The sequence below is a fragment of the Pogona vitticeps genome, chromosome 1, assembly GCF_051106095.1.
Source record: "Pogona vitticeps strain Pit_001003342236 chromosome 1, PviZW2.1, whole genome shotgun sequence".
Classification (NCBI taxonomy): domain Eukaryota; kingdom Metazoa; phylum Chordata; class Lepidosauria; order Squamata; family Agamidae; genus Pogona; species Pogona vitticeps.
In genome coordinates, this window is record NC_135783.1 from 202691427 (window position 1) to 202705062 (window position 13636).

The 13636-nt window shown below is 41.9% G+C and overlaps 1 protein-coding gene across 1 annotated transcript in view; it reads right to left on the bottom strand.

The window, feature by feature from the left end:
* Nucleotides 1-13636, bottom strand: part of METAP1D (methionyl aminopeptidase type 1D, mitochondrial) — a 96379-nt gene that overhangs the window by 48031 nt on the left and 34712 nt on the right. Inside the window, exon 2 of the mRNA XM_072980030.2 lies at nt 2708-2877. Coding sequence (XP_072836131.2) covers nt 2708-2877 — 170 coding nt within the window. The remainder of the gene's footprint in view (nt 1-2707; nt 2878-13636) is intronic.

Genomic DNA, 13636 nt, shown 5'->3' on the forward strand with positions numbered 1-13636 from the left:
TGTTGGCAGTCTGGTGTGGTGCAACCCAAGACAGAGGTTTTTCATATACAGTGGTGCCTTGCTTAACGGGCGCCCCGTTTAACGATGAAATCGCATAGAGGCGATGTTTTAAATAGGGAAAAATCGCTTTGTGATGATCGGTACCCTGTTTTGCTTACCGATCATTGCAAAGCGACGATTTTTAACAGCTGATCGGCCGTTCCAAAATGGCCGCCAGGTAAAAAAATGGCCGCCCGCTGTTTTCTGGGACGGATTCCTCGCTTACCGGGCAGCGAAAATGGCCGCTGTATGGAGGATTTTCATTTAAAGGTGAGTCTGAAGCCCATAGGAACGCATTGAAGGGGTTTCAATGCATTTCTATGGGCTTTTTAATATCGCATAGCAACAAAATCGCTTTGCAGCGATTTTTGCTGCACCGATTATTGTCACTATGCCAAGCACCACTGTAATGCGTGGACATGACAACAGAACTCCCTAGATGCTGCTCCTATGGGAGGCACATGAATAACAACTAAAATGTGTACTGCACTCTCATGGAGATTGCTCTCCCTATTCCTCACCTGTCTTCTGATCTTATAAACAAAATCAAAAAGTGACTTTAGTCAGACACACATCTTAAGACTGTGCTGTGGAACAACACTCCAGCTATGTTCATACATTTTCACACCAGCCAGGGATAAACTGTATAGAAGAAGGCAAACCAGACTACTCACCACCTTTATTATACATATTTTTTCTTTAAAACAAGGAGAGCCAATGAGCATACATCACTGAAAATAATTCCAACACAAACGAATGAACAACTGGGTTACCACAAGCTCTGCACAGTTTTCAGTGTCACATCTTGCCACGTTTTTTCTAAATAAATACATACATACAACTGCCAATACTGTTGCTTCCACTTGTGATTTTTGAAGATCTATAGCTCTAGGATCTGTATTTTTTTAATTCCCAGAGTCCATAATGAAAGCCACTACCAGACATCATGTTAGGCTTGGAAAACCAAGATCAGTGCTTGGACTCAGGGTATTTATTTATTTATTTAAAATATTTGTACCCTTCCTTTCTCCTTAAAAGGACTCAAGGATACTAGTAGCAGCTTTCACCTAAGAGACTGGGATCAAAAGCCTGGACTTGCGTGCATTTCTCTCATCCATGCTTCCTACTAATAATGTTATCTTGACATTCACACAAGCTCAGTATCAATTTGACCACTCTATGACTAGAGGAAAATACCAATGAGAGACACACTCAGTACTTCAGAATCTTCACCAAAATGGGCTACATATGCACTCCTGTCAGCAATGGAACTGTGATAACCTGGAGCAAACAATAACCGGTTCCTACATGCAAATAGGAATCAGAGGCCAAAATTCTGTTGGGCAGATCACATTGACATATCACTGACAGATCGCAGCTGATTTAAGACTTGCTTTGGCAATCTCAGGGTACCCATGCCTTTATTGCACTTTGTGTGAACCAATCACAACCTGAAAAACGAACAAGGAAGTTTTCAGTTAGCAGCAATCTGTCCTTGATTGGTAACACCATTCCTGCTGGGCAGGTAGAGCTGTGCAATAGGATTTCAGTCAGAATTGTTTAAATCAAGGAACAGTTAGAAAGAGGCACAAGAATGTAGTTTTGAAACTGAAAAAGTGCTTTATAAGTGGCAAATGCCAGATTCTAAGCTTCCACCTCTTCTATTAAACATATTTTAAAAAATATATGATTTTGTTCAAAGTTGCTGGAAAGTCTGGTAAATGCTTTCCCTCTAATGAAAAACATTTTTATAGCACCCCTCCTGTTTTGAAGACGACTGTTGTACATACAATTTACTGTGGAGTTCACCATAATAATATTGAATTATGTTTAAGAGTTATAAATAGGCTTTTCCCCTTCTACTCAATGAAACTAGCTTCTAATTAAGTCATAGCTGCTGTTCTAAGCATACTGCAGTGAACGTGAGCCCTGCGGAAATCATGGGATCCACATCTCAAGAAATGAGCAAACAATTAGACAAGTAGAATCAAGGTTACAAAATAGTTTGAATAAATACTTCCAATAAATCTCAAGAATTACTACAACAAACCATATTTATAAATCAAAACATTCACTTTCCATGATATTTTCAAAAATTTGGACTAAAACAGTGAATTAAGCTGCTTATTCTTCCAGTAAGCTAGTTTTAACCAGTAACAGGAGAGTTTACTTGATAAAGCTCATAGCAGGGCAACTGGCTGACATTTTAATATACATTTCATTTTAGTTGTAAGCAAACCAACAAGGGTGAAGGTAGACAGAAATGTTTTCAGGCTTGCCATGTTAAAAAAAGTACAGTGAAAGAACCATGATTTCTCCCCTCCTCAAGTGTGGCCAATTACCTGATTTCACATATAACCAGTTTCACAATAACTTTCTTCTTCTCATTTTTTTTAAACAAGAGACAAACACACACCAAAATCACATTTGAGTCGCAGCAGTGGCACGAGCATCGGATTTAAACTGTCTGAGAAATTGATTTAGGGATCTCTTTAGCATAGCAGGGAGCCAAAAACTTTGCACGCCGGTGTTCCGATATCAAATCCCAGCCTTGGTAACAAAACGATGATTCAAACTCCCAGCTGTCAAGGATGAATGTGCTTGATCACTTGTGCAGTCAACCTTTCTATTGACTGGATAAAAGATCAGATAATAGAAATTACAGTACCTTAGGAACTGGATGTGCCGGGGAAACTATAGCCGGCCAGACGATGCTATAAGCAGCATTTCTTTGTCTATGGAAAGACAGAAATCTTCTCTGATGACTGCCTGACTGCTTGCGTAAGTAGATAGGATCAACTGATGAAGACAAGCGTCGCCGATGGCCGATCACACAACCTTTTGATTGAGAGGAGGGGGGAGAGGGGGGGAGAGACAGGCAAAATGTTCTTATAAGATACAATATATTCAGAATAGGAAAATAAAAAAAGTATGCCCTGTAGGAAGTTCTGCTTTGATCCATGGTTACATGTGCAGCACATGTACAGTCACAGAACAGCACTGCTGGAAGATACATTGAGATCTTCTAATCTCACCCTCGGCAGATTGTTCCCTGAATATTTTTAGCACACGGATTCATACAACAGATCAAGGGTGAACAAAATTACAGTCTGTGAGGTGCAAAGGATATTGAGGTGTTTTCCAACTCTCCTGGATGCTCCAATGTTTCCTAACTAAAACAAAAAGAGAAAATGACAGTGGCGCCTCGCAAGACAAATGCCTTGCAGGACAAAAAACTCGCAAGACAAATGGTTTTGGCAATGGGGGGGGCTGATGACTCGCAAGACAAATGTTCCTATGGCTGTGCTTCGCAAGACAAATGTTTTCCATTTTTTTGTTCCTGCCTCATGTTTGCTGATTTTGAAATGTTTTTCTATGATGTTTAAAAAGTTAAAGTTTTTTGATTGAATTTTTAAAAAACATCTGCACAATATGTATGGCTTTAAAGAGCACTTAATAAAGCCTTTGTAAACCAAATTTGCCTTTGTTGTGGCTTTTTTTGCCCATAGGAACGCATTAATTAGATTCCAATGCATTCCTATGGGAAAACGCGTTTCGCAAAATGAATTTTTCGCAAGACAACATTAACCACGGAACGAATTAAATTCGTCTTGCGAGGCACCACTGTATTCCCCACAGGCTTTCGGTGGCATAATTCACAGTTTAAAGTCTATTTTCAGGTTCTTGGGAGTTTTTCAGGCCCAAAGTAGATTGAAAAGAAAAAAAAAGCCTTTCCTGTTCTTAATAAAACCCCTTTTTGGCCTAAAACAGATCTGGGGGTGAAAAACATTTACATGGCAATTTTAACCTTCTCCTTCCTAAAGGTTCTGAGCAATTTTCCTCTAGAGTTCAGAGGGATCCAAAGGGGACTGCAGCCCTCCAGATTCTGGGAGAAGGCAAAAATGCCTCTGCCCCCCACCCTGAGGCTCTGAAAAGTTGCCCACCTTCATATTATGTTCCAGTGAAAGGTCAGGAGATGGCAACGGACTCTCACGCCACAGTTACGCAAGCCACTTTTAGCAGCCTCAAGGAAGCCAGCTTATGTTGCACTACTAGGGTATAAAGGATTAGCAATAGTTCTCCAGTTTTACCAATCTCTTCAGCCTGGGGCAAAAATATCCTCCTCACCTATAGAAAGGAACTAAATAGCTCCTAGTAATGGAGAACATCCAGCAGCAATTGTGTCTCCCTTAATTAACTTAACCAGGCCAGCCAACAGTGCAAAAATGCATGAAAGCAGTTTCCCTTATGATCATGCTAAATAAGGGTCCTTATCTCAGAATGTCACTCGTATGGTGAGTATAGATTTTCATTTTAATGCTATTCTGGACCCTTCTGAGTCATTTGCTGTTGGACATTTATATCCCTCTAACCTAAACAGTTCTCAGGATCTCAGCTTCATTCGTCCACCATTGCCAGTGCATTTAGATAGCATCCATATATAAGAGCATACAAAAGAATCGCCCTCCCCACAAAGTTACTTCTGAGGATCAAAGGAAGGGTTTTGGCAGTGGGCTATACAAGGCTACACGTGGACAGAGGAAGCAGGAGAATTCATCTGGGCTATCTTGCTCATATAGACAAGCTTTTCCTCCATGCGCCACAGTCATAGATCCAAGACAGGGTTTGCAACATCATATTACACTATTTTTTACTGTAACAACATTAGAAACTACCAGTGGAGGAACAGGGCAAAAGAGTGGGCACAATTTAGTAAGAAAGCACCATGGATGCTGTGAACGGAACAATGCCATGAAGGCAACAGATAGCTGGATATGCCAGAAGCAACAAAGATCAAATCTCCAAAACACATAAAGGAGAACAAAAAAGAGGGAGATAAAAAAATAACGAAATTGTTTTATTCATTGAATGCGCCCGGTTTCTTATTAACCACTAAACCAAAAAGCCGACAGAAATATTAATAAGGGCTGCACTCCTAAGCACTTTTATCATGGAGTAAGGACCACTGAGCTCCATGGGCAAACATGCCCAGCAATTCTGACTAAATGTATGTAGTCTGAAAATATTCATATTCAAATTTGCACTAGTTGTTGGAAATTTTAAATGTAAAAGCAGCTGTGCTTTCCAGCTTATAAGAGCATCAGATTTTCACAAAAGTAAAGAACTCAATGATACAAACAATTCTAAAACATGCTGCTACTGTCCTGTGAAGATGCCGGCCACAGAGACTGGCGAAATGTTAGGAAGAACAACCTTCAGAATACGGCCAAAGAGCCCGAAAAACCCACAACAACCATTAGATCCCAGCCGTGAAAGCCTTCGCGAATACAAATTTTAAAACACTTGATATAGAGCTATTTCCATGCTCATTCTTAAGAGTTTTTCTTATTTGTATCTTCTTCCCCAGTTCAAGAACATGCCCAAAATGTTTTTAAAATTCAGATTTGGAAAATGCTAAAGGAAAAAAAAAATCTCAGAAAACCTTGGTTTTCTTTAGTCCCTCCCCCCCACCCCACCCTATACAGTACCTGTTTCGCCCCTACAAAACAGGTCCTTTGTAACTACATTTATAAAATATTTGGCATCTTTTATGCTCCCTCTCCCCGCAACTTCCAGTTTTTCATAGAACATATGAAATGCAGACGCCTGTCCTTCACCCATTTATTTTAATTAGAACAGTGGGGCACTCCTTTCAGGAGTCCAAAAACTACAGAACAAAAGGTCTGGCTGAATAGGAGCTGCCATTTTAAGAATTTCTGCAGGGTTCATAATGTCCTTTTCCAGATTTTGACAAGTGGCAAGTAAGCGAAAATTGCTTAGATTTGTATAGCACCTCGAGGGACGGCAGAGGCCCAACATATTACCAGCAACTTTCCTCTCTCCATTATTCCACAAGTACTGTACATGGACTAATGGGGTAGGAATGGAGCATGGGAGGGTAAACGGAGCTCTTGCAAGCAAGACCGGAATAGACAGAGAACACTTTCTGGAAGCGAAAGAAAAAGAGGGGCTGTTTCTTACGTTATTTTGGGGGCAACTCCTATGTCTTGAAGGATGGCTTGTAGCAAGATGAGTAAAAGAAGTATATGACAGAGATTGTAACCTCTTGAGAATGGCCAACAGCTCACTAATTTGTCCGGGCACCAGTTGTATGAACGTAGTTTCTTACCAATCCACAACCTAGACACTCATGGAAGAGTCATGTTATCCACACAAGCCTGCAACAACCGATCAGAAGTGTAGTCCTCAATAAGCAACACCTGCTACATATATGATGGACCTAATAATCCATAGGGTCCCTTCCAGTTCTGAGGTCCTAAGATTATTATTCATACAGACACCAGGTGCTTCAGATGGCGGGCTCCAAAAGGCTACTAAACCAAAAGCACTGTGTGCCTATTCCATCTTCCCTCCTCTCCTTCATGAATTATTTTCTGTTATGAAAAAAGACACAAGAAGTGGTGATGAAAACATGGAAGACAATGTTGGATGGACACACAGCTCGTTAAATTGCATATTTGAGGCACAGTGATACTGGGAGAAAAGTCTCATCTGGAAGCCCCAGTAAGCCCTTCCAGTCTACAAAGCTATGTGAAAGGCTTTCAGGTCAAAGCTATAACTAGGGTAGGGTGAGCAAGGCTTTGACCTAGGGTGCCAAAATGTAGAGAGCACAAAAATTTGCTCCTAAAAGGTGTCAATTTGGTCACTGGCATTCAGTACTGGAAGGGGCACAAGCCTGCCTATCCTGAGCAGGTGCATATGTACAACCTATAGCTGCTCCTCTTTGGGCAGAAGGAAATACAGAGGCAGGCTCAGCAGAGAACCAACATGGTGGCTGTCTGACTAAATCCAAGTGTTCCTCTCCATTCCTTCATCCTTTCCCACGTATGACAACCGCATCTGACACAAGCTTAACCAACAGGAGAGTGAAGATCTCGGCACCAAAAGAGTTTCAGCTCTGCTTCAGGCCTTGAGTTGCACTCATAATTCGAGAGAGCAACAAGAGGTGCACATTCATCTCTGTTACAGTCAGATATCTCTGCAAAAGGAGCGGTGGACTTGGGGGGGGGGGAGTGCATCCAGTCTAGGAATTCCTTGGTGCCTCTTGCTTCCACTATTTATTCCACTGAACTCAACCTCTTCTTCCCTTTGCACAGACTGTCAGTACAGTATTTTGAATGCCACTTCTTCCCCACCTGGGAATATGGTCTTCATTGTGCCATATAGGGGAGCAGCTATTTTGTCCTGAGCCAGTGGGACCTCAAAAGGGAGACCTCCTCCACTTCTTTTGAGATTACTGGCTAATGAGTGTAACAGTTAATTATAAAGAATATATGAAAAATGGAATGCCGAAACAGGAAGCTGTCTCTTAAGAACAGAAATGTTGTTTTACTGCTTTTATAGCAGTGTGTCATTCTTGAGCTTCCTGCCACCTTCTCTCCATCTCCTTCCGAAATGCCTTCCTTTGCCTTCACCTTCTCCTTCCCTCTTCCACCCAACAAGAGGTGCCATGAAGCTGTCTCCTGACCTCTCTCCTCAAGAGAGCCTCACTCAGTGTACTAATCTGATTTCCTGGCTGCCTAAACCAACTTCTGAAAACCACCACTATGGACAGCAACCCCTTTCAGGGTGCAACACATGTTGCACATTTCGAATTCATTTCTCTTAGAAGTGGCCAGTGAATTTGGTAGGCGCTTTCGGAGGCTTGCCTAGTGAGCCTTTCAATCCTGTGCTTAGTTTTTACAATGCCTTCCAGCCTGCTACACGGTTTCCCTCCTCCACACGTACTATTGGTCTCTCAAACATCTTACTGAGTCCTGTATTTCTGCCTGGTCAAGACTTCTTCTTGCCCGCATCCGTAGATGTGAATAAGGAAGTGGATTATTGTTGTTGTTTAGTCATTAAGTCATGCCCAACTCTTCGTGACGCCATGGACCAGAGCATGCCAGGCCCTCCTGTCTTCCACTGCCTCCCGGAGTTGGGTCAAATTCATGTTGGTAGCTTCAATGACCCTGTCCATCCATCTAGTCCTCTGCTATCCCCTTTCCCTCTTGCCTTCACTCTTTCTCAACACCAGGGTCTTTTCCAGGGAGACTTCTCTTCTCATGAGACGGCCAAAGTATTGGAGCCTCAGCTTCAGGATCTGTCCTTCCAGTGAGCACTCAGGGTTGATTTCCTTCAGAATGGATAGGTTTGATCTCTTTGCAGTCCAGGGGACTCTCAAGAGTCTCCTTCAGCACCACAATTCAAAAGCATCAATCCTTCGGCGGTCAGTCTTCCTTATGGTCCAGCTCTCACTTCCATACATCACAAGGAAGTGGATTGCAATACACAAATGAGCACTCTGAAATCAAGCTGTTAGTCTTTAGGGTGCCACAACTCTTTTGTTCTTATGTTATACATACCGACACGTACAGCATCTTAACAACTCTTTAACAGAGATATTTGTCATCATAGGAGATACTTGGATCTCCTCTGTTTCATCAGACATCTAGTATAAGACCCCTTGACTTAACACACCAGATATAAAAGTAATAGAACAAAGAAATGTCTGGATTATTGACACTACAATTCCAGGGGATGCCAGAGTTGAAAATAAACAATTGGGAAAACTAACGAAGTATAGAGACCTGGTAATTGAAACATCTCACCTCTGGATGAAACACGTTTCACTGGTCCCTATAGTCTTATTTATTTATTTATTTATTTGTTTGTTTGTTCGTTCATTCATTTAATACTTTGCCCATCTAGACTGACATCTACTCAAAGTCTAGTCATCAGGGCTTTCAGAACAATATCAAGAAATTTCACACAGTACAATAAGCAGTTGCAGATCTCAGAAATAACACTATGAGAGCTACAAAAATGGCAATATTAGGAACAGCATATACTGTATACTGCGTCGATATTTAACAGATACTTAAAAACTTATATCTGTTATATAATACCAGTCACTGTTTTTATAGTTTTGATTGGATGTGCCTTCTATTTTTAACAACAACAACAACAACAACAATAACAATAATGTGTGCCATCAAGTCAATTCCAACTGATGACAACCCTTTCCAAGGTACCTCTATCCTAGGTAGAGAATACTCAGACATAGTTTACCATTCCTTTTTCTGGGGGCATCTTGGGATTGTGCAGGTTGCCCAAGGCCACGCACGCTGGCTCTTCTCCCCAGAGGCACAAACTTCCAACCTATGGCTCTGCACCCAGATCCCTAAGCCTGCTGCACTAAAATAAAATTATTCTTCAAAGCAATCCAAATTCTGTGCCTACATGTGCTATGTATAAATAATGTAAACAAATTTGAATAAATTGCTTATTTTGAATAATTTATTCTGCTAAATATGGGTATGCCAAAGTAATGAAGTCCTGTTTAGACCCACTTCTTGTCCCTAAGATTCCCGCAAGCACTGCCAAATACATTTAGATCCCTCTTTTCCTTCCTTCCTTCTTAATCAAAGGCAATATAGTATAGGGGTGCTGAATTCTCAGTTTAGTACAGTATAAGCTTTCAAACTGACACAATCCAATCTCAGGTTAAGGAATAGGCATGCAACCTGCCTCACTTTACTCTTCATTTCTCTCTCTTCTTAGCTCCAGGATCTCTTCCTACTTCTGTTTCCCTACTACTGGGCATTTCTACAGCCTCTGTAAGCATCCAATCACTTCCCTCTACCCCTTTAAGTTCTCTCTTTGTACACAGCTTCCATGTACCCTTTCCTGAAACTCCGTCTCCACTTCATCATACCCACAGTTTTGCCCATGCACACATACATACCCCACCAGCACAGGCACCAAGCATGAGAACTGAATGCAAATTACAAAATGATCTTCTGGCAGTGGGCAGCAGGAAGGGCACAGAGGGCAGCCAAAGAGATAGCCACAGCAACATGGCGATGGTCAAGAGGGAAGCCAGTTATAATTCTGAGCAATCTGGACACTGTCTACCAACTATACAAAGCCCAACATGATTTTATGCAAATTGATTCAGGAGTAAGACCAAGTGGAACAGCTTTTCTGGCCTTAAAGGACAGCTTAGTTTTCAGCAACATATTAAATACCTTTGAATGCTCTCCAACAGTGGGTAGATCTTCCCTACATGTAACGTGCACCACCCCCTCAACATACTTGTCAACAGCTGGCCTATCCTGCAAGTACTTGCCCACCCGAAGGAGATATATACTGTATATATACATGGAAGGAGGAGCTATATGGGCAAAAGGGCAATGAATGAGAGATTCCCAGTGTTCGGTCTTGAGCTCCATCACTTTGGACTCTATACACTGGGTCCTGACCCCGACCGCTGAGATATGCATCCATAGTCCCAAACAGCCCACCTAGTCTGTTTTGAGTGTTCAGATCACCTGCTTGGGAAAAGCCAATCCTAGTTCCCTTCAACACATGGAAGAAGTTGAAGGAGGGAAGTCTTATCTCCGACCATCTGATCAGTGGGAGGAACACAGCTTTGTTGTGCCCAGCAACTATAAGGACTGTGGAGAGCATAGAAGGCAGCATTTGTGTTTGTTGCCCTCCTTTTCAGCATGCCACATGTCCAAGAAAGTGGACTGCAACCCACAAATGCTCACTGGAAATGAACACAGACAAAAAATGAACAAACACACACATCTGCTATTATTAAAGGTGCCACAATAATCCGGTTTCATTTTCCGCTTGGCTCCCATTATAAACTGCTGCAACAGACAGGCTACCAGTCTGAGAACAGTGCCTAGCAAGCTGCTTAAGAGTTAAAGCAGCACTGAGAGGCTGTAGGTTGGCTCCCTTCCCCTCTGATGTATTTCACCAGTTGGGAAGACGTTTGTGTTTACCAGTTCCATTCATCACTTCATCTGCTGTACCTGTCCGTTTTGGTGGTGGTTGTTTAACAAGACACTATTGTTCAGTAATTTTATTACATTTTGCTGGTTTTGTTGTAAGCTGCCCTGAGTGATGTGTAAGCACCAAAAGATGGAATGTATGCAATAAAATATGTAAAATAAATAAATGCAGACATTGCAAACATTTCCTATAAGCCTTATGCTGGCTGTCACTGAACAAAGAGATGCAGCCCAAATCTCTGCAGTGCCACCAATATATTTTGGATGGAAGTTGTTCAAGGTGCTCCACTGGATCTATTTGCACTTGACACAGTAAGGTAAGGCACAGAGGTAGTTAACAGAAGGCCTTCCTACGTGGTGGCCATTCAGATGCTGCAACTCTCCATCCACCCTAGCCTATCACTGACAAGGTGTGATAAGGCCACAAGTCGCCCTGCCTTGATTTCATTCGTTCGTCCGTTCGTCCGTTTGTCCATTCGTTTGTTCTTTCATTCATTCATTTATTCATTCATTCATTTATATCCCGTCTATCTGGTCGTTATGACCACTCTAGGCGGCTTACAAAGTCGTAATACTATAATAAAATAATAATAAACCACAAAGAAAAAAAAGAAGAGAAACAGATATTAACTGGAGGAGAAGGCCTGCCTGAACATCCAAGTTTTTAGTTGGTTTTTAAAAATACCCAGCGAGGGGGCTGCGCGAATCTCAGGAGGGAGATTGTTCCAGAGGCAAGGAGCCACCGCCGAGAAGGCCCGGTTTCTTGTTTTTTCCTTCCGGGCCTTCTTGGCAGATTTAAATAAATGCTACATAAAAATATGATCTGTTCAGGTCCACTGAGATCAAGGCCACAATCATGTGCACACATTTATCTCGGACTAAACCACAGGGGGTGTATTTCTGTGTGAACATGCATGATTGTGGACCAGGTTACACAGACACATTCCTCACAGGAGTGTACTTCAGATCTCCTGGCCTAAGAAATAACTTGCTGACAAGATACCCAACCCAACTGTACTCAGACTGTAAGAGATGGGCAGCAAAGGACACAAAAAGCCACAATATGACAAAAGCGGCTTCCCGAGCCAGCAAGACCTTGATCTAGAGAGTTTTACATCCCTGCTCCTATATGTACCTCCCTTTCATCTGTATTTACTAATGACTGAGTTGATGCATGAGAACACTGAACAAACCTCCGAATGATCTACACATATTTAATTACTAAATACCTAAGAGGCAAAGCAGAAACAAATCCATTTCTGCTAATCCATCAACTTATTATTATGAGGGCCACAAATTCAACAGACAAGCTTCTCTTCTCTTCTCTTGCTTCCCCTCAACAACGCATTCTAGAAGTGAACTAATTAAAATGGGCACACGGACATTTATTTTAAGCCTAGGTTCATAATGTGTTGTAATAATTATGGATAAAGTTGCATCGCATCTTTTATGCTTTGCGATGCAAGATGTAGTAGGAGAGCAGTGATGTGTTTGGGATTGGCACGGGGAAAGGTTAGGCAAAGTGAAAACCTGGCTCTCTCCCCCCCTCTCCCCCCCCCCCCGCCACAGGGCACTTCTAAGCACAAAGCAGGAGCCCTACACAAGGGGCTCTTGAGAAAGAGAGAGAGAGAGAGAGAGAGAGAGAGAGAGAGAGGAGGCAGCCTGTTTCTGCGCCATCCTAGGGCTTATGGATCAAGCCCTCAGCTCCCTCTTGTGACTGCTGCAAGTTGTAGCAAGAGGTGTTTCCCCCCTCCCCCCCCCCAAAATATTTCTGGCAAGAAAGCATAAAGCTTATAAACGAAGCTCATTTGAGACTTCACTTTTGCTCCGGGAGTTAACGGCTCCCAATGGGATTGGGCAGACCAGCCTTGTAACAAACGGATAAAATAAGCTTCAGTAAAATAAAATTGACAATCACGATTCTACCACACTAACCTAACCTAGAACTGAAAGAACAGACAAGGAAAACCCATTGGCAGTAGACTGAGAAGAAGCCTAATCCGCACAAAGTTGTTTTCTTTACATGTACTTTTCGTGTACTTTTAAAAAACCAGCACACCTTGTTGTTTCCAATCTTCTAACATTTGCCGCCAATCTGAGACCCTAACATAATCAATCACTAGAGACAAGGAACCACTGGTGGGCTGTGTTTCTCAATCCAGTTCCTACAAAGTGTAGAACCCACCCACCCTCACCGCTTCACACACATCTAAGCCAGTGTCAAATTCTGTTTACTCATGTTTATTCTACAATTGACAGCCCCTTGCACGCAGAACCGTTTAGTGCCCTAAATGTACATTTCAAGGAGGATGAAATATTGGTTTAGAAACTCAATGCAGTATTATATGTATTTCCCTTAAGTCCATGGATTTCTTAACAATACTGGATGCCTGCTACTGGGCACAGTTTAATTTTAAATTATTTCCACTGGGGAAACGGCTCATGCAAGCCTCAAGGGGGAAAATGGACAAAAACTGTGTATTCTCCATGACAGACACTGTCCTTTATAAGCGACCATTTTACGACCCTTCCCTGGAGACTGAAAATCCATGGCAGAAATTTTGATGAACAAATCACATCTTAACAATGTGGTGTAATAAGAATTATCAGTGTTTCAGATTTAAAAAAACAACCATCAGCAGGCTGTTGCCGTTTATCGTTCAAAGAGACTTATTCATAACAACAATGGAACAGAGCAGTGTGTGTGTGTGTGTGTGTGTGTGTGTGTGTGTGTGTGTGTGTGTTTTATAATGGCTTGGACTGCCTCAATATATCTTTGAGTGATATTTATT